Here is a 20,835-nt window from a genome sequence, read left to right as displayed (position 1 = left end):
CTCGCTGCATCCTGCTCCTGTTCTCCGTGTGCTGGGCACAAACAGATGCTGCCAGGAGGTTTTGGAGCCTGGCACCGTTCCTTGTGACTCGTGGGTCGGTGACTTTTTGCCTGCAGGGGACAGCAGATGGGTCAGAGGGGGTGGGTGAGCACACCCCTCCTCACCTGCCCTGCTGGGATCTGCCCCAAAACCCCACCACGGTGTGCTGGGTTAATGTGGAACCTGCAGATCCTGCAAAATGTGTCCCAGGTTAAACTGTTCCTGCAACGCCACGGCTGCTGTGTTTGCTTTGGCCRGGGATCCTTCTCCTGCTTTTCCCTTCTTTTGTGACAATGGGATTGCTGGTGGGGCAGCAGAGCCAAAGGCAGCAGGCAGAAATTCTGCAAATACCCCAGAATAAGGCAAATTGTTGCTTTTGCTCAGGAACTTTGGGGAAGATTCTGCAAAATTCTGCAAATATCCCAAAATGTGGCAAATTGTTGCTTTTGCTCAGGAACTTTGGGAAAGCTGCTGCAAAATTCTGCAAATACCCCAAAATGTGGCAAATTGTTGCTTTTGCTCAGGAACTTTGGGAAAGCTGCTGCAAAATTCTGCAAATTCTCCAAAATGAGGCAAATTGTTGCTTTTGCTCAGGAACTTTGGGAAAGCTGCTGCTGGTTTCTCATGGCAATGCTGACCCAACAGCCATTGGTGCTCTCAGGGAAGTTTCAGCAGCTTCACTCTTCACACTCCCATCCTAAACAAGCTGAAACCCATCTGAAATCCGTATGAAATTCATCTGAAATTCATCTGAAGTAAATCTGAAATTCATCTGAAGTATATCTGAAATTCATCTGAAGTATATCTGAAATTCATCAGAAATTCATCTGAAATCCATGCCAAGTCCAGGTGCTCAGCCATGGGAGCGTGCCCCATGTGTCCCTGAGAGCCTCAACCTCCCTGTCCCACAAGGAAAACCCTTTCCCCGAGGGAACCTTTGAGGTTTGCCCTTTATCCTTGCCTTGCCTTTTTGGGGTCCAGCTGAAGGGTGCCCACCCCTGTGCCCTTGCAGAGCCAATATCCCATTATCACACTTTCACTGGGAAAGGGTCGCACTCCCCTCGCCAAAATCCTTCCTGGCACTCACAGTGCAAGTGGTTGTGGGACAATAAAAGAGGTTTGTGCCTCCAGGGGAGAAATAAGAATGCAAATATCTCTGGCATGAAAAAAAAAAACCCCAAAGCGATTTGCTCCTTGGTATTTCTTGTCAGTGCTTTGCATCTGTCTGTGCCTCACCTTCTCATTCCTTTCCTTTGGGCTTTCCAAGAGCAATAAGGCTTTGGGGAGCGATGGGGGCTGCAGGGGCCCTGTGGGGGGACGGGAATGGTGCTGCAGCCTCTCCAGGGCTTCCCAGCTCTGCTGTAAAACCCTTTTTCCTCACTTTATGGGGTTTCCCTGCTGCCAGGATTCTTTTCCCCGGCACATCCATCGCAGAGCCGCACCAGGACCTGCCTTTTCATCATCCCGGGAGCACGGCTGCGCTTCCTGGGCTCTGTAATCCTGGGGGAAGCAGAGCGAGAGTCCTGTCCGAGGGCATAAATCAGCCGGGAGCTGGCAAAGGGGGCGGGATAGGGAGAGCAGGGGAGCCGGGCCCCCGCGCCGCGCCGCCGGATGGCTCCGGCACTTCCACTTCATTTATTCTGCCGGGCTTTGCCCAGCCCTGCTCGGCATGTGAAATGTTTTCTCTGAAAGAACCAGCAGCGAGATGGGTGAAAAACATTCTCCTGTCCCAGGAGCTGGCAGGAATCCTGGTAAATCTGCAGAAGTATGTTTTTTTGTCGGTGCCGCTTATTCTGCGAGGGGGAACGAGGATAAACTATTCCAGGAGAAAACCTTTTTTCCTGGAATAAAGCGCTGCCTGTGCTCGGAGCATTGTCGGGATGGTTGTGCTGGGAATGGAGCTTTGCTGGTAAATATGTGAGTGCTGAGGGGCCCAGTGGGGCAGGCACAGCTCCTGCACCCTCTGCCCCACAGGCACACCCCTCTCCTGGTACCTGCTGCCCTTTTTGTGCTTGAATCAAAATCTCTGCAAGCTTGAATTGCAAACAAAACACTGATTTATTTTTCTGCCCCTCCAGRCTGTGGCTGGACATCTCCCAATGGGGTCAGGGCCAGGAGCCTCCCCATGGGGACACATCCCCATCCCAYGTCACTCTGCAGCTGTGGGCTCAGCACAGCCTGCTCAGTGCCTGCCTCAGTTTCTCTGAGCCCGGCTGGCATCAGGGGTGACACTGGGAGCTCCTGAGTGGTCCTGGATGACAGCAARTTCCTGCTCCAGTTCGGATTTCTCATCCCTTGCTGTGTCCTTATCTCCTCGTGGCCGGGATGGGGATCCTGCTGGGGCTTCCAGAAAAGCCACCGGGGTGGGTTTGGGCTGGAGATCAGAGCTGGGACCCCCAGAGTGGGCAGTGAGCCCCGGGGGCTGGTGGGGGACAGCTCAGCACAGCTTGGGTGCTTCAAAGGGCCGCAGGTTCCTCTGAGCTCCMGCCGCTGCTTTGCTCTCCAGGCAGGCGTGAAAATGTGCAAGAATGTGAAAAATGCGAAAATGATCCCGCTGGCCCCAAGATTTGTAATCTTTCTGGTTAATGTGTAATAAATACATGACAGACGCTGCCAGTGTGGCGAGGGTGACCCCTCCGTGGTGGCACTGCCAGCGGTGACATCCCAGCGAGCCATCTCCCCTCCCGCTCCGGGGCCAGCCCTGCGGTGTCCGGGCTCAAGAGCCTTTGGGGCTTTTCCGAACTGGTTTATCTGGTTTGGATTCCTGCAGGCTGCGGCTGGCAGAAGGCAGGTGGTTTATTTGTTTAACGCTCCCCAGGTCCAAGGTGCGCGCTGTGCCCGCCCAGGAGCTGTAGGATAAGCCCGAGCCATCCTGGGATCCTGGCAGCGATCCCACCCGGGCAGCTCATCCCGCTGCAGACACCTGGGCAGCGTTTCCTGCTTGGCACCGGCTGAGGTGCAGCATCAGCAGCCTGGGGAATCTCTCCCGAGTCTTTCTTTTTGCAAAAAGAGCTGGAAGTTGGTGATTCAGCGCTGGGTGGGTCTCTGGTGCAGCGGTGAGCACGGAATGGGATTTATCCCGGGGAGGCTCCCACCTTCTCCTGGGGGATTGTGTACATTGTGGGGCGGGGGCAGAGCCAGCACGGKCCGGAATCGCTGGGAATTGGAGCTGGAAAGGGTCAGAGAGGGCTCAGAGTGCAGTGGGGTTGATGCCAAGGGATGGCCTCATGCTCCTCCAGGGTTTGGATGTGCTCTGGACGTGCATGTTCCACCGCCGTGTTCTGCCTCGCCTTCAAACGGCCCCCGAGCATCAGGGATCAAGGAGTTCTGTCTGATGCTAATGCATGAATTTCAGCCCTGGGTGACTTGCCCTGTAATTTAGAGAGGAGAGAGTGTCCTTTGGAAATGGTTTGGGTTGTTTTTGTTAGCTGTGTCATCCTGGCATCCCTCCCCACAGCAAATGGAAGGGACGGAGGTTTGTGGGTTCGGCCGCTTCCAGAGGTTTGCTCGGTTTTTCCGTGTGGCTGCAGGTGCAGCTGGGTGTCCCTGGCACAGCTGTGGGGTCAGGGCCACCCCTGAGGAACAGGACGGGGTCTGGGATGGTGCTGAATGAAGGATRTTTGGGGAGGGTGGGATTTGGCACAGAGACCACGCTCAGCCTGGCAGAGGGGCCGGGGGAAAGGATTGGGTGCTGTGCCTGCCCAGAAAGCCTGGGCACCGACTGCCTGAGGAGCTCAGCTCAGCTTTGGCGCTTTATTTTGCCCCAAAAGCAGCACAGGGAATACCCTGCTCCATCATCACCCTCTGGAGAGCCCCGGCTGGGGGCTGGGATGGGGCTGGGCTCACCCTGCCCATGCCATTTCTGTGCGTTGGTRGCTCAGTTCTGTGCTGTCCTTGGCCCAGCTGAGCTCAGCTCCCGAGCAGGGGGTGCTGGGCCAAAGCAGAGCTGCTCCTTTCAASTTCCCATCCATGAGGAAATCCAAGGAAACAGCAAAGGAAAGTTTGTTTTGAAAATAAAGACGAYTTAGCTGCCATCAGATATGTGCAGACACCTAATCTGGGTCTTTGGAGCTTTGGGGGTGCAGAGCAGGACCTGAGCTCGTTGGGGCAGGGCTGAGCAGCCTCTCCCACGTCTGAGCCCCTTCTCACCACCCACCCCCATTAGCTGATGTACCGAGAGCCTCCAGGCTTCATAAATTAACACTCTGGGCCATGAATTATGAATGGAGCCACACCTCTGATCACTGCAGCGCTCTGCTGACAGCCCAGGAGCTGCTGATCCAAGCGACAGCCCCAAGCTTTTAAAGATGTGAGCAGTGAAACCTGGGAACAATTTACTTGGCAAGCTGCAAACCTCTTGTCCTACACATGGGGCTCATCCTATTCCCCCTACTGTCCCGTTCTCCTCTTTTTTTTTTTTTTCCCAGGATTATCTTCTCTGACCTCTCTGTGTTAATGGACATTGTCCTGCTCGGTTGTGACCATCCCGTGGTTGTGACCATCCCATCCTTCATGGCGCATTCCTGCCCTGTGCCTCTGGTACCAACCGGGGCCAGCGCGGGGCCCTATGGGGTTCTGGCCATCCCCAAGCTAGGGACAGGACCCCACAGCATCCCCACAGCCAGTGCAGAGCTCCTGGTGCAGATCTCAGCGGGATTTTGGCAGATCTCTGCAGCTCCATCTCCCTTTGGCCACGAGCGTGTGCTCAGGACRTCGCATCCCCAGCTCCATCTGCTCCGTGGAGCTCTGCCACATCTCTGTCCCTGCCACCGCTCCTTGGGGGGTTTGTCCTTGAACCTCTCCATCTCTGGAGGCCAWATCCTGCCCTGAGCAGCTGCATGTGCTTAATCCTGGGTGTTCCTGAGGTTTTTTTGCCTTGTGGATTTTTATGGATTCCTCCAGGCAGYGGTGGGGCAGCAGGAGCAGAACTCAATTTGCACAGCGAGCTTCAGACTCTTGTCAGTGGTCACAAATGAAGGCAAATCCCTGCAGGATCCCCTCTCGTGGTGCTGTGCCCCCCGGAGCCCTCCGGGGACAGCAAAGGGAGCAGCGCTGCTCCCGGGGATRGCAGGAGCACGGGAAACACCCGCAGGAAAGGGCTGCTCCTTGCTCCCAGTCCTTCCCAGCTGAGCCACTGCGAGCCAGGCAGCAGAACTTCAAAGCCAAAGCCTCTGCAGAAGGTGTTTTGCCCCGGGCTGGGTGCAGGAGCTCTCAGYGCAGCGCTGTCCTGACTGTGTTTTGTTTCCCTTGCGCAGGGGATGCTGTAGCTGTGCCTGGTGAAGGACGGACTGACAGAACCCCGGCAGTTTTTTTTCTCCTCYCGGAGGCCGAGGGGCTCGAGTCTGCAGGGAAGGAGCCGTTTTTGGACACAAACATCCCCCCGGCTGCGGCGAGGGGAGAGGAGCCGCCGCCGCCGCCGCGGATCGAACCCGCTCCTGCAGGGGAAAACACCGCTTGGGTTTGGTGTCTAATTAGATATTTACCAGGAAGGAAGGAAAGATATAAATAGGGTGACAGTGACTTCAAAGGGTGTTTTTTGACTTCTAAGAATAACACCTTYGCTGGCGCCGATTTCGGGAATATCAGCCGTGCCGGGGTGCGAAAGRCGGAGGAGGTGTCGCAGCTCGGTCGGCAGCCAAGGGAGCAAACGCTGACCCCCGGCCCCACGGCAGCAGCTGAGGAAGGAAGGGACAGAGCCCTGGAAAGCTCAGCTGCGTCCACAGGGGCACAGCAGAGGGAATCTGGGGTGGACGAAGCCGCCGGTGCCGCAGCGGGGGCGGGAGGGGACGTGTGGCACCATGGGGACAGTGACAGTGTCCCTGTCCCTGTGGGCAGTGCTGGCGCTCGCCCTGGGGCTGCTGGGGCTCTGGGCTCCCTGTGTGCTGAGCGAGCAGCCCAATTTCATCGTCATCCTGGCCGATGATGTAGGGTGGGGGGATCTGGGGGCCAACTGGGCAGARACCAAGGAGACCCCGCACTTGGATCAGATGGCTGCCGAAGGGACCAGGTAAGGGCTGTCCCCTTCCCCGCCCTCAGCCAGCAGCCCTGCTCACTCTGTCCTGCAGCTGAGGGGAATTCGGCCCCGTGGAACGGGCAGGAGAGAGGATTTCACTGGTGTGGGTTTGGCTGCATGGCGAGGGCAGCCAGAGCCTGGTACCTTGGGGTGCAGCTCCACCCATCCCTGCTGGAACCTTCATCTCCCACGCCCCATCCTCATCCCCAGAGCAAAAGGGGATCAAGGAGGGACAGGGCAGCGTCTTTCACTGAGTGAAGAGTCTTCTTCCTTTCCCAGGTTCGTGGATTTCCACTCAGCTGCCTCCACGTGCTCCCCATCCCGCGCCTCGCTGCTCACGGGGCGCCTGGGYGTGCGCAACGGGGTCACCCACAACTTCGCCATCAGCTCTGTCGGGGGCCTCCCCCTCAACGAGACCASCCTGGCCGAGGTCCTGCGGGGGGCTGGCTACACCACGGGGGCCGTAGGTAACGCCCAGATGGCGGGGAGGTGACAGCAGGTGACAATGGGGCCCTCGCAGAGGAGGGGCTGCGGGCGCTCGGGTGAAACGCTGGCAGCGAAAGGAAAATCTGAAAGATCACGTGAGAGAGAGAGATTTCACACATCCCCCTCGGATTTTGTAATGCTGAGCTTAACATCTCCCTTTTCGACAGCGCAGCCGGAAATCCAGACTTCTCCATTTCGTCTCGAGCTGCTTTACCCTGCGAGGAATGCACTGGGTGTTCCTCAGCGAGCAGGACGGCGCTCTGCCATCCTGCATCCCGCTGATCCCGCAGCTTTGGGCACCTTCCCATCGCTGTGGGTCCCCCCAGGGTGGCACAAGTCCTTTGCACCCGCAGCTCCTGCTGTTGTGCACAAAATCCCTCTTTTTCTCCCATTTCCCCCCAGTTTTTGCAGCTCTCCCTCTGGTTCGGTGGGAGCGGGTGTGTGCCGGGGGTCAGGAGCTGGACCAGAGGATGGAGCTGGCTGCTGGGGAGGGCTCAGAAAGCCGCCTGCTCCGAGTACAGACACATGAAAGAGCCTTTTAAGGCTGGAAACAGGCGCTTTGCACAGGCACCAGATACCTTTTCGCATTTTTTTTCTGGGTTTTTCTACAAAARTAGAAAGACGGCGTTCTGGAACCGYGGCCAGCAMAAACAAGGAGCCTTTCYCGTGGCTCSATGAAAGCCCCCAGCGCTGCGGGGCTCTGGGTGAGGGCTGTGGGTGAGRGCTGTGGTGGCCGGGGCTGTGTCACCTCTGAAATGATGTTTTGTGGCTTCCCCGCAGGCAAGTGGCACCTGGGACACCACGGCCACCACCACCCCAAYTCCCGCGGTAAGGGCCGGGTTAGGGGGGCCGGGCTGATGGCCCTGCGGTCACCTCGGCCCTGCTGACCCCTCCCTCGCCTCTCAGGCTTCGACTACTACTATGGGRTCCCCTACAGCCACGACATGGGCTGCACGGACAGCCCTGGCTACAACGTGCCCCCGTGCCCGCCCTGCCCGCGGCGCGGCACCGCCGGCAGGTACGGGCTGTGGGGTTCTGCTGCTGCCACGGGGACCTGGGGGTCTGCAGCGGTGTCCCCAGCCCTGAGGGCTGTCCCTGGCTGTGGYCACCTCCCCCCGTGCTCCCTGAGCCCATTTTCCCCTGCAGGGTGTGGGTTGGGAGCACCCCGTGCCTTTGGGATGTTGTCACCGCTCCGTTTCTTCTCCCTCCTCGGCTTTCTGGGAGCCARGAGAACCCCCAGGCTCTGTCCCTGCTGCGGTGACAGCCTGGCGTGGCTCTTCCCAGCAGGGTGGCGAGGAAAGGCTGTTACACGGAGRTCGCCCTGCCCCTCCTGGAGAACGCCACCATCGTGGAGCAGCCCGTGCAGCTCGGCAGCCTGGCCATGCGCTACGCGGAGGCGGCGGAGCGCTTCATCCAGCGGGCCAGGTGAGGCCACCCGCTGTCCCCCGGCTGTCCCCTGGGCTGGGACAGGCTCTGGGTCACTGCGGGGCTCCTCTGGACCGTGCTGGTGCAAGGCCAGGGCAGTGAGATGGGTGTCGCCCTACGGTTCAGATTTGGCTCGCAGCTGGATGAGGCACTAAGGGTGTCACGGGTATCCTCTAAGGGGCTGAGTGATTCTAAAACCAACATTCTTGCCTTTGAGTGGGGCTGGGCCTCCTTCCTGGGGGAATGGGCATGATGGCAAGGCTGGTGGGGGTGGCAGGGAGGCAAACACAGCCATCGGCCATCAGTCTGTCCATCCCGAGGTGGCAATGGGGTGGGAAGTGCTGAGCAGGCGCTGAACGGTGCTCAGGGTGGGACCCGAACAGCACCCAGAGCTGTTGGAACACGCCCCACGTGTGAGATTTGATCAGTTTTTACGGATAAAGCCCTCTGAGATCCCCGGGGTGTCAGGATGTGCCTCCCCCAGCCTCGCAGGACGGGCGGCGCCCGGGTGAGTTTGTCCCCGAGGAGCCAAGTGGCTCCTGCGAGTGCCGCCCCCGAGCCCTGCGGACGGGTTGTGTCACTTTAATCCCCTTTATTGGCGGATTACGAGCTGTGACTTTGCAAAATGCCTCCCTGCAGAGCGAGGAGAGGAAAGGAGAGGAGAGGAAGCGCTGCCGGGCAGCCCTGTCTGAGCCCATCCCCTGCCTGCACCCCGGGACAACGCGGGTCTGGGGGAGGAACGGGGCTCCCTGGGGGAAGATTTGTGAACCAGAGGTGAATGGAGGGCTGGCCAGGGAGCAGCAGTGGGGAAAGGGCTCTTTACAAACCCCCCGTGCTGGCGTTTATCCCTGTGGGTACCAAGGATCGGCCATGGGGTGGCCTGGCCACGTTTGGGATGCTGAGGGTACCCACACCCTGGGTTGTGGGGCAGCCTCAATCCTTTCTCCTGCCAACCCCCCCCCAGCCCTCCAGGCTGTTGTTTTGCTGTGAAACCAAGTGTGTGAGCTCCGGGTTAATAGGAAAAACCTTTAAACTCCCCGAAGTGTTGTGGGGTTATCTGCGTTCATGGAAAACAGGATTAGACAGGTGCCTGCCTTTTCTCCCCGTCCCTTTGATGGCTCATTCCAGTTTTCTCCTGCCTGACTCATTCATTGCAGGGCAACAAAAGAACGCTGGATTTGCCATCTGGGTGTTTTTTTAACCAGTCGTGTCAAGGTTGAGCAATTTGTGACAGCGAGACGTGGCACAGCTCGAGCACAAGCGAGCGTGGGAGCAAAAGTCAGGGACTCCTGTCTTCAGTTATTGATTAAACGTTTGCTCCATCATCGGGACAATTCCGAGGTGTCCGTGTGACAAATGAGAGGGATGCTCGGCTGAATATCGCAGCCCTGAGTCCATCTGGGTGCTCCTGGGTGGGGTGGGAGCCAAGGAAAGCAGCTTTCCTCTCTGGCACCCCGTTGGAAAGGGTCACAGTGCCAATTTGCAAAGGGTACCCGGTGTCCCGGGGGCTGGGCAGGGTGCCAGGGGGACACCGCCCTTCACGGGGCTCCAGGGCCACGGGCAGGATGGGGTTTRCTCATCTTCCAGCCCAGGTGGGTGCCGGGCAGAGGAAGGAAGTGCCGAGACGCGCGTTGGAAGGGCCAGGAGGCAGCGATGGGACGGAGCGGCCGGAGCCGGGCGCCTGCGCGGGCTGGACACGGGATCCGGCCCCTCCCCGCCGCTGACCATCCCACCCTTCCCCTCCGAGGTCCCTGAGGAAGAGCAGGCCTGGTCGGAGCAGATAAATATAGCTGTAAACAAGCAAACAGGACGTGTCCCGCGGTGATTTAGGGGCGAGCAGGCGGCGGCGAACCCCGCGCTCCCTGTGCGGGGCTGTGCCCAGGGGTGGCCTGGGTGTCCTGCTGTCCCCCWTCCTCTGCCCACATCACCAGCGAGGCCGGGCACTGGCTGGGGAGGGGACAAAGGGCCAAAATGGGTCCCCTGGGAGAGGGGAGGGCGGTGTGCGGGTGTCTGGGGTGCACCAGAATGTGTGTTCGGCTGCTGGAGATGGACAAAGGGGTGAGCCCATCCCAAATAGGGGGACAGCTGACAACGGGGTGACAATGGGGAGCAGGGGACAAGTGGCTCAGCTCAGCCCAGCCTCCTCCCTGCGAGAGCAGTGGGTGCCTGCAGGGTTCCCAGCTGGCTGAGGCATGTGGGGTGTTTTTCACCGCTGCTCTGTGTCCCCAGGCTCGGCAGTGCCACCACCCCAGTGACCTCCTGAAAGCCACTGCCTTGCCCCGAGGGCTGAAATTCTCCCTGTGTCCCCTTCACAGTGACAGCGGCCGCCCCTTCTTCCTCTACCTGGCCCTGGCCCACATGCACGTCCCGCTGACCCCTCCGCTGCCCCCCGCTCCGGGCAGGGGCATCTACGGAGCCACCCTGGGCGAGATGGACGCGCTGGTGGGACGGGTCAAGGAGCTCGCTGACCGCCAGGGCAAGGGCAGCACGCTGCTCTGGTTCACAGGTACAGCCAGAAAGCGGGGCTGGGGGTGACTCTGGGGCACTGTGGTTGTGCCCTGCCTTCCGTGTCCCCTCCCCGGATGCCCCACACGCCCTGGAGCTGTCCCAATTTGGGGACAGGGCTCCCAGGTTGCTGTGGCCACCCAGCTGGGTGCCCACCCAGCCACCCCCCTCCGGCTGCGGGGTGCAGCGGCGGGGCCGGGACCAATTAAAGCGCAAATCCCGGTTCATTAAGAAGCCCAAATCCGCTCTGTGTCGCCCTAATGAGGATGTCGCGCTCCCGATGACAGGAACCGCTCATTAACRCCCGGAGCTGGTGGCACCGCACCCCCCTTGCCCTGCCCTGGCTGCGCTCCAGCCCCTGCCCAGCGCTCAAACAAACTGAAAACAAACCWCTAAAAACCCCAAATCCATCAGCCAGCTGCTCTTGCTCGCGTGGGGTGGCAAGGATGGGTGCAAAGGTCACTTGTCCTTGCGTGTCCCCTCTCGGCCCGCTGGCTCTGGTGCCTCTCACGGGGACATTTCTTTCTGTTGCAGGTGACAACGGCCCCTGGGCACAGAARTGTGAGCTGGCAGGACGCCTGGGGCCGTTCGTGGGTGCCTGGCAGAGGCAGCGAGGTAATCTGGCAGWGTTGGGGGGGTCCCAGTCCCGGGGGCACAGGGGGGCTGCTCCACAGAGCTTTCCCTGCCAGGGAGGGGACACGGGTGGCATTTCAACCCCCAATTCACCCTGGCTGCTGCCCTGGCTTTGAACGCACCCCAAAACAACTCAAACAGTCGAGTTTCCCCAAAAACTGCTGCTAGGGGTGGGCTGGAGTCCCCATAACCCCAGAACTCGAGGTGACTGATGCTGTTTTGGAGATGAGATTTTGCCATCGGCTCCACCAAAATCCAGCTCTCACAACCCCCAGCCCCGTCCCATCAGGAACAAAACACCCACCGCCCTCCCTGCACCCCGAGAATTTGCTTTTCTTCCTCTCCACCCTTTTGCTGGGGGTGTTTTTTTGGGTTATTTTTTTTTTTTTCACTCTTTCATCCTTTTTCCGGCCAAGCCATCTGCTTAGTGGGTTTATTTCAGCCCGGGGCGGCCAGAAACATTCATGAGTCAGGCATTTCCCACTTCTGCTTGTATTACGCGGAGTTAACGTGCCATGCTCGGGGTCAGCACTGAGGGGCTTCCTCCTCCTCCTCCTCCTCTTCCTGACACCCCGGCCACGGGATTTGCTTCCCTGGGCAAACCGTGCTGGCTCTGTCCCATTCCCGGAGCTTTTCCTTCGCCTGGCCCCGGGGATGCGATCGTAACCTTAATTTTCTAGTAAACAAACCCYGCTGCCGGCCCCGGGTTGTTGCTCTTGAGCAACCCACGGTCACAAGCCCTCGCAGATGGTACAGAGRCTGCGGCGTTCGGGAACAGGGCGAGGAAAACACGGCCCCTTTCCCAGCCCCTCGCTGCCCTGCAAAACACCCGGGTCCCGCCTGCGGTGGAGCYGGGGGGAGCTCGGGCTGGCAGAGCGCTCCGAGCTGGCTGTAAACACCGGCGGTTTCGGAAATCCCTGTGCCCGTGGTTGTGCGGATGTTTGCAGAGCCGGCCCGGGCTCTGCCCGCGGGATGCTCGCCCTTCCCGGCCCGGCGGGATCGTTCCCGGGCAGGGAAAAAACCCCGAGGAGCGGGAGGGCACGGGAAAACCTCCGGGCTCTCTATGTTTCCATATGTTTTCATATGTTTCTGTAGGTTTCTATAGGTTTTACTATGTTTCCATATGTTTCTATATGTGTCCATATATTGCTATATGTGTCCATATGTTCCTATATGGTTCCATATGTTTCTGTATTTCCATATGTTTCTGCATGGTTCCATATGTTCCTATATGTTTCTATAGGTTTCCATATGTTCCTATATGGTTCCATATGTTTCCATGTTTCTATATGTTTCCATGTGTTTCCATATGTTCCTATATGTTTCTATATGTCCCTATATGCTTCTATATGTTCCTATGTGTTTCTGTATGTTTCTGTATGTTTCTGTGTGTTTCCATGTTTCTATGTTTCTATATGTTTCTGTATGTTTCCATGTGTTTCTGTATGTTTTTATATGTTTCTTTATGTTTCCATATGGTTCCCTATAGATCATATGTTTCTATATTGTTCCATATGTGTCCATATGTTTCCATGTGTTTCCATATGTTTCCATATGTTTCTGTAAGTTTTTATATGTTTCTATATGTTTCCACATGTTCCCATATGTCTCCTGTAGCTCCATCTTTCATTTTAGGGTCCAGCCCAAATCCCAGGGCTGTTTTCCCCTGATTTCAGGTGATTTTTCCCCTGATTTTCTCCGGAGCAGGGGCAGAGCAGCATCTCTGTGTGTGTGTGTATTCTCTGTGCCCCCAGCCCACCCCAAAAATCCCTGAATCCAGCAAGGGGGGGATAGTGGGGTACAGATTTTGGGGATGCGATGCTGGCCGTGTTTTCAGGCAGGTTGGGCAAGTTCCAAACCCCGTGTGCCAGCCCTGAGGACCTGCTGTGTGTGTGGTGGGACCAAGGTTTCCATCCCGCCACGGGAATGCACAGTTCAGCTTTCCTGGAAAGCCTGGAAAGTCCCCACAGCAGCAGGGCTGCATCATCCCCACTCTGCAGAAAATTCCCTGCTTGGGTTTGGGTGTTTGAACCCTGTTTGCTTCCCAAAGTGTTAATGTGACCTCATTCCCAGGCTGCTGTGACCTGACCAGCCAGAGGTGGCTTGGTCAGGAAATATCCCTCTGATGTCCTTCCAGAGCCCCCTGACCATGCATGGAAAATCCCTGCAAAAGCACCCGGCAGGATGAGTTTTTCAATACATGTGCAGAGATGGGGATTGGCGTTAATTGCTGTAATTGCTGCGATCTCCTTTGGTGTCTGAGGGCAGCGGGGAAACACCAAAATTTGGGTGGGGAATGGCAGAGATTGGGGACGTGCTTGATCCGTGCCGGGTCAGGAACATTTTCCCTGGGCCAGTCCCGGTGTCACCTGTGCCATGCGTGTCCCCGTGTGCTTTGGGAGCGCKGATCAGCCCGTGGCACCGGGCAGTGGCCCTGCAGAGGCCGGGCCGGGCTCTTTTGGCCGTGCCCGGAGGAAATGGCTCGGGGCGAGTGCCGTTGCCATGCTCACGCTGAAAGGCAGCGCACAAAAGCTGCTCCTGGCAAAGTTTGCTCGGTGGTTGGGATTTTCTCTTTGCCCCATTCCCAGCCCCTTCCCCCTCCAGCTGCCTGGGGCCCTTTTGGGCTGCAGCCAAGCCAGAGGCTCTCCAGCACCCTTCTGACTGTTTTAATGTTTGGTGTTGCCATTTTGCGGCTCGGCGCCCCAGTTTTGGGGCTCAGCACCCCAGTGCCAGTGCCCAGGAAAGCACCGGGCAGCTTCCCTGTGCATCTCAAACCCAAGGGCAGAGCAGGAGAGCTTTGGGCGCTGTCAGGGAAACGATGGATCAGGTTCATTAACTGGCAGGAGGGTTATTAGCAGGACGGTAATTTTAATGAGGAAGGTTTCCAGCAGGCGAGCAGGGGGGGCTGTTGGTGCTGAGCCCTGCAGAGGACAGAAGCCCCTGGAATCAATTCCTGCATTTCCTGCCCGCTCCATTCTCTCACCTGACATCAAAAGTGGATGGAAATGCGATGGCTCTGGCGGCTGCTGCGTTTCTCATGTCTCACTGGAGCAGAGAAACACAAACCAGTGCCCAACTGTGACCCCCTTCTTTYCSCTTTCCCTTTGAAAACTCTTCTCCYTYGCCTGTCCCAGCTCCTCTCCAGTGAAACCATCCTCCTTTGGGGTGATTTACACCCTCGCTGCCTCTGAGCAGTTCCTCTCCCAGGGGAACTCCKCGCTCGGGAGGTTTTCCCGTATCAGCAGGATGCTGATCGCTGCCCTGTGCCCCTGCAGGTGGGAGCTCGGCGAAGCAAACCACCTGGGAAGGCGGGCACAGGGTGCCAGCGCTGGTTTACTGGCCCGGCCGTGTCCCTGCCGGGAGGACRAGCCATGCCCTGCTCAGGTAGGAGCCCCTCGGTGTCCCCGTTCTGCAGGACCCCCTGTCCCCCCCAGGTCACCACCTGGGTTTTGGCAGCAGCGCTGGTTATTCCTGCCGTGTGCCAGGCTGTCCTCCTGTCCTCTCCCGAGCCTTACAGCTCCAGCAGAGAGGAGCTCAAAGGGCTTTTTGTGAGGCTGGAGGGGCTGGCGCTCGCAGCCACCGGGATCCGTGTGCCTGCCGGCCGCGGCGGCCAAGCGCCTCCCGATAATTAAAAGATGACGATGTTCTCTCTCCCCASCAGAAGCAGGCTCAGGCTTTGTGGTGTGTGAATGGCTTTATGTGGAGCAGGGTGCGGTTGTGGGGAGGGCTGAGGGCCGGAGGGACGGCGCTGGCCTGGCTGGGATGCGGGGGGAGCCGGGGATGCTGCCCCCGAGCCCCTCCTCGCTGGGCAGGGGTCCTCAGTGCCCCTCTCCGGGCAGCATTTGCACCCCTCCGTGTGGAATTTGTGCCYCTCCTTACAGCCCTGCTGGGCAGCGAGTGTGGGCACAGCACGGTGGGATTGTCCCCTTTCACCTCTGATGGATCCCCACGATGCTGGGGGGTCAGGGTGGCAGGGCTGGGGGATTGCTGGGCACTGGGATTCCCATCCCCTTTCATCCCTGATGGATCCCCATGGCACTGGGGTCAGGGTGAAAGAGCTGGGGGTTTGTTTGGTGTTGGGATTCCCATCTCCTTTCACCCCTGATGGATCCCCACGATGCTGGGGGGTCAGGGTGGAAGGGCTGGGGGATCGCTGGGCATTGGGATTCCCATCCCCTTTCACCCCTGATGGATCCCACAGCTCTGGGGATCAGGGTGGAGGGGCTGGGGGATCGCTGTGCAGTGGAATTCCCATATCCTTTCACCCCTGATGGATCCCACAGCGGTGAGGGTCAGGGTGGAGGGGCCGGGGTGCTGTTTGGTGTTGGGAAGGAATGTCCCAGCTGCTGGAAGCAGGTCCTGGCTGGCGAGCCCTGGGGCAGTGTTGGGTGTTGGGATAATCTGGAGACACTCCCTGGTTCCATGGCCCCAGGGCAGCTCTGGGAGCTGGGTTTTTGCAGGTGAGGGAAGGTTTGAGCCATAGGCTGAGTCACTGGTATCTGGTGGAGGGGATGGGGCGCACGTAGCACCCCGTGGTTTCACCCCCAAACCCTCACCTGTGCCACTGCAGCCCTGCTCCCAGCCCAGCAACTCTGCTTATCTCCTCACAGACCTTATCTCCTGCATCTCCCAGCTCCAGTCGGGCAGGTTGGGCAGCTGGCAATCCCAAATCCCAGCGGAGGCACGTGCAGAGCTCCAGGAGCTCGGGGGTGACTCTGCAGCTCCCCAGGAGCACAGGGTGTCCCCACAGCAGAGCTGGCAGTGCCACGGGGCCGTGCCCAGCTGTGTAGGGTGATGCCCTGGCAGCAGGAAGGGATTCCCCCCTCTTTGGGGACAGCACAGAACTTTGGGGGGTGTGGGAAGGGGGTGATGCTTGGGAAAGGGTCAGCGCTGTGCTCGCAGCCATGGCCTGAGGTGGGACAGAGGGTGTGAACGGACACACAAAAGCTGCTCACAGCACAGGGAGCTTTTCTCTGTGCCTCTGTCACCCTCGGGGATGGCACTGAAGCCCCCCAGCTGATCAGGAGGACCGAGAAGCCCGGGAGGGAATGAAAAGTGTGTGCAGGAGAGGCTGAGAGCCCTGTGCCTGGTGGGATCCCGGGGCTGGGCAGAAGGGAAGGCTTTACCCGGGGGATCCTCCTCATCCCCTGGAGCTATGGAAACACCTGGCTGGGGCASAGAGCCTGCTGAAACCGCTCAGAACCGCGTGGATCCGTGTCCTGGGCGGGCAGGGAGCGCCGGGGTGAGCGAGGGTGAGCGTGCCCGGGGGCAGGGAGCCGCAGCCAGCGGAGAAACGCTGATGCATCGCCCCGGACCGGCACCTGCACGCTGGGCTCTGCACAGAACTGCCTCGTCTGCTTTTCTTAATTACGGTTAATTGTCAGAGCCACCCACTGAGCCTCTGCCCTTCCCTGCCCCAGCCCGAAGTAGGGCACGCAAGAAGTAGGTCAGGAGGGTGGCGAAGGWGGAGATTGCACCACCCGGGCTGGGCCGGCTGTGTGGGGCTGGGGAGAGGTGATGGGGTGTGGGGAGAGCTGCTGGGCTGGGGGGAGAGCTGCTGCAGCTGCCTGTGCCCTGTCAGGGCCGTGTCACCCCGGGATGGTCAATGCCAGGCAGGGCAGTGCTCTGGCCACACAGTGCCCAGGATTCTGGCATGGTCAGCTCCCACCATGTCCTGCCCGTGTGTCAGGGTGATCATTGTCCCCCAGGCTGTCCCTGGGCATTGCCAGTCCCCTTTCCCTTGGTGTCCAGGTGGCAGCAGGGTACTGGAGTGGCTTCCTCTGTTAAATCTGCCGGGGTGGCAGCGTGGCTTTTCCTGTCCCTTACAGCTCCCAGCATGTGCCCACTGGCAGGACCTTTTTGGTGCCAGCTTTGACCAAAATCCCATTTTTCATGGCTTTTCCCGTGGCTGGGGGGATCTTCACCCCCTCCAGCCGCAATTCCTCTGTCCCCCCAGCCTGGTGCCACCCCTGGCTCGGGGCTGGGAGCACCCACACGCACTGAGATGTGAGCAGGATCCTGCTGGGCACCCAAGGGAGCAGGGACAGGCTGAGCTGCTGTTTTGGGGGGATCTGTGAGGTGCCTGCAGGGATTGCAGCAGCCAGACGGGATTTTTTGGGCTCCTCCCGGCCCGCCTGGCCACGGAGCCACATCGCTGCAGTGTTTGTTCTTATTTGTTCCCTCGGTCTCTTAGCAGCCCGATTAGAGCTGGTGCAGTGGGAGAGCCGGGGGTTCTCCAGCCCGGGGCTCTTTCCTCTCTCTGCTCTCTCAGCTGGCACCCGCTCCRGGCAGGGGACACGCAGGGACAGGATGGCAGAACCGCGGGGAGGAGATGGCAGTGGCAGCACCCTGGTGACCCCAATTCCTGGTGTTTTTATCTCTCTACCCGTTTCCTTGCCCCAGCCACCCCTCCGAGCTGCAGGCACCGGGGTTTTGTATCCCTGTGGGCAGCACTGCCACAGCCTTGTCCCCGGGATGTGTCACCGCGGATGTCCCGCTGTCCCCTGGGGCCGTGGCACAGCCCGGGTCCTTTCAGAGATGCGGGGTCACCTTTTGGCTGCCCTGGGAGGGAGGGAGTGATGCTGATGGTGACACTGGGGGACAGACACTCCGCGGGATGGGGAGGGTGAGGATGAGCGGCTGGCAGGGCTGGGAGCTCTCCTGTGAGGGATGTGGGGTGAGGTAAAGCTGGGGAGACCCCCAGGGACCCTCCCTGCTCTCTCTGATGTCGGTCCCCTCTCTCCCCAGCGTCCTGGACATCTTCCCCACGCTGGTGGCCCTGGCTGGGGCGGCGCTTCCCCCGCACCGGTGCTTCGATGGCGTGGATGTGTCCCCAGTTCTCTTTGGCTGGTCGGATGTGGGGCACAAGGTGAGGCAGAGCCACCCCCGGTGCCATCCCCTCGGGACAGGACAAAACAGGGGAATGGGGGTGGGAAAAGGCTCAGACTGGCAATAACCATGGGAGCATCATGCCCTGACCAGGAGGAGGAAAGCTGGAGACGGCCGGGTGCAGGACCAGGCTGGGCTTGGGGTATCAGGGTGAAAGGGCTTTTTGGGGTTAATGAAGATTGTTTTGTGCTTGGCTCACAAATCYGGGATTAGAGGTGGAAATGCCTGCAGTTTGGCACCTTCCTGCGTGCCAGAGCAGGGTCTGTGATCCCGGGGTGCTCGTGGCGCAGCACAGCGGCTCCTTCCTGATCACACCAGTGACCCCAGAGGCTCAAACCCAGTTGTACCCATTTATTTATCACACCAGGTCCAGCTGTAGCAAACCCCTCCTTCTCCCAGCTTTGGGGTGACAATATTCCCATGGGACAGCCCATCCCATATCCCACAGCTCTGTCCATACAGCCAGCTGCTGGCAGCTCCTTTAACCCCAAAAAACACAATTTGCAGGGCAAGCAGGGTGGCACATTTATCTCAGAGCTGCACGAGATTTTTTTTCAGAACCAAAGGAAAAAGAAAAAAAGGGTCTTTAAAGCAGCCCCACGGATAAATCCTGATTTTGCTTTTAAAGTGCTCCCTCCTGCAAGCACCGCGAGCCAGCTCCCAGCGGGAGCCTGGATTTGCTTTCCGTGTCCATCAGGGGTTTGGTATTTGCTTTGTATTTATGGAACCCTGCGCTGAACCAGGAGATGGAGAGGGGAAGGGGATGGGATGTGGCCAACAAGATCYGCTCTGCTCCTCGGGATTAACCCTGCTCTGCACGGGCAGGGCTGGGAGAGGGCACCGGGGGACTGCTGGGAATGGTGGTGTGCTGGGAGGGGTTGTTTTTTGGGAATGATGGTTTACTGGGAATGAAGGTTTCCTGGGAGTGATGTTTTGCTGAGAGGGGTTGTTTTTTGGGAATGATGGTTTGGTGGGAATGATAATTTACTGGGAGTGAAGGTTTGCTGGGAGTGATGGTGTGCTGAGAGGGACTGTTTTTTTGGGAATGATGGTTTACTGGGAATGACGGTTTACTGGGAGTGATGTTTTGCTGAGAGGGGCTGCTTTTTTTTGCTGGGAGCAATGGTGTGCTGAGAGGAGTTGATTTTTGGGAATGAAGGTTTGCTGGGAATGATAATTTCCTGGAAGCAAGGTGTGCTGAGAGGGGTTGTTTTTTTGGGAATGAAGATTTGGTAGGAATGAAGATTTCCTGGGAGCAATGGTGTGCTAACAGGGGTTGTTTTTTGAGAATAATTGCTGGGAGCAATGGTTTGCAGAGAATGATGGTTTGCTGGGAATGATGGTTTGCTGGGAGCCGTGGTGTGCTGGAGGGGTTGTTTTTTTTGGGAATGATGGTTTTCAGGGAGAGATGGTTTGCCGAAAGGGATTGTTTTCTGGGAATGATGGTTTGGTGGGAGTGAAGATTTCCTGGGAGTGATGGTTTGCTGAGAGGGGTTGTTTTTTGGGAGTGTTGGTTTGTTTGCAGGCAGTGCTGTTTTGCTGRGTGTCAGGGCACGAGCCAGACCAGCCATTCCCGTGTGGAATTGCCCCCAGGGCTGGAATGGCAGTGCCATGGGATGGGGTGGTCTCAGAGGGGACACACAACCCCCTGGAGTGACCGGGGCAGGGTGTCCCCGCTCCGTCCCCTCTCACCCCCCGCCTGCCAGCGGCCGACAGTGACCCCCTTGCAGGGCTTCCCTCGACACAAATCCTCCTGAAAGCAGCTCCCTCGCTYGCTCCAATGCCCAATTTCCACACATTCCTAATTGGGGTGGCTGGAGCTCCCCGTGTGAGCTGCCCTGGTGACACTGTCCCAGTGTCCTGCTCTGTGCTGGGCGCTGGCACAGCMGGGGACRGGGCTGGGGTGGCACCAACAGCGAGGGCTGTTGGCAGGAAAAACAAACCACATCCTTCAGGGAGCACCAGGGGCAGTAAATCCTTCTGTCCATCAGCTGAATGTGAGCAGCCCATAGCACTGAGCTCAAGGAATGGGTTTTTGGGCAGAAAAAGTTCTTCCCCCCCCCCCCACCCCGCACTTTCCTAATTTTTTTTTATTTATTTATTAGAATAAGAAAGTCACGGATTAATGGAAAAGCTCCAGACCTGGGAATGTTTCTTGAACGGGCTCAATCGAAACAAGCTCCTTAATTATGCAGTAAATTATGACAGATTTGCTAAGTGTGGGGTTTTAAGAGGTTTAGGAACGTGGTTGTTGGTAGGAAGGGAGCTTTGAGTGCCCTTGGCAGCAYCTCAGCTGTGCTGTTAAAGGTGAAGGCAAAGCTTGAAGGCTGAGGCAGATGAATTGGGTYGGTTCCTGGTCCCTTGGCTTCCCAGGGCCTTGAATATTTGCTGATTCCTGCTTTGGAGCCCTTTCATCCTGCCCGAGGAGTGCCAGCAGGAGGGGATTGTGCAGAATCACACTGCACCACCTCTTCCACCTCACACCCTCCTTCTTTCTCCCCTAAAACACAAAGATCAAACCCATTCCAAAAGGTGATGTTTTAACAAATAATTTACCTTATAATGTATGCTGATAGAGGAAACTGAGAGCGTTTGGACATCACCCCTTACCCTGAATGCTGCCATTTCTTGGATGAGATTCCAACTGTCCCTGATATTGTGGCTACATCTGGACTGGGCAGGGTGGGATGGACACCTCTGGGTGCCTGGTATGCTCTGTGCCAGGCACTTTTGGGATGGATATCTTGGGGTGCTCGGGATGCCTGGAATGATCTGCCAGGCAGTTTTGGGATGGATCTCTGGGGTGCCCAGGGTTCCTGGGATGCTCTGTGCCAGGCAGTTTTGGG

At 58.3% G+C, this 20,835-nt stretch overlaps 1 protein-coding gene across 2 annotated transcripts in view; it reads left to right on the top strand.

The window, feature by feature from the left end:
• The first annotated feature begins 1,615 nt into the window (after positions 1 to 1,615).
• The window catches only part of ARSG (arylsulfatase G), a 22,640-nt gene continuing 3,420 nt past the window's right edge, over positions 1,616 to 20,835 (top strand). Inside the window, exons 1-10 of one of the 2 annotated variants that reach the window (XM_057383994.1) lie at positions 1,616 to 1,804; positions 5,295 to 6,046; positions 6,332 to 6,519; positions 7,319 to 7,366; positions 7,445 to 7,556; positions 7,826 to 7,963; positions 10,279 to 10,469; positions 11,003 to 11,083; positions 14,377 to 14,485; positions 17,849 to 17,969. In XM_057383994.1, coding sequence (XP_057239977.1) covers positions 5,838 to 6,046; positions 6,332 to 6,519; positions 7,319 to 7,366; positions 7,445 to 7,556; positions 7,826 to 7,963; positions 10,279 to 10,469; positions 11,003 to 11,083; positions 14,377 to 14,485; positions 17,849 to 17,969 — 1,197 coding nt within the window. In that variant the 5' untranslated portion in view covers positions 1,616 to 1,804; positions 5,295 to 5,837. Of the gene's footprint in view, positions 1,805 to 5,294; positions 6,047 to 6,331; positions 6,520 to 7,318; positions 7,367 to 7,444; positions 7,557 to 7,822; positions 7,964 to 10,278; positions 10,470 to 11,002; positions 11,084 to 14,376; positions 14,486 to 17,848; positions 17,970 to 20,835 lie in introns of both variants that reach the window. The other variant, XM_057383993.1, reaches the window with a different exon arrangement.

The sequence above is a fragment of the Malurus melanocephalus genome, unplaced genomic scaffold (genome assembly GCF_030028575.1).
Source record: "Malurus melanocephalus ecotype Western Australia unplaced genomic scaffold, MMel_1.1 scaffold_672, whole genome shotgun sequence".
Classification (NCBI taxonomy): domain Eukaryota; kingdom Metazoa; phylum Chordata; class Aves; order Passeriformes; family Maluridae; genus Malurus; species Malurus melanocephalus.
The sequence above is the reverse complement of the archived record's forward strand: the minus strand, read 5'-3'. Positions and strand labels throughout refer to the sequence as shown.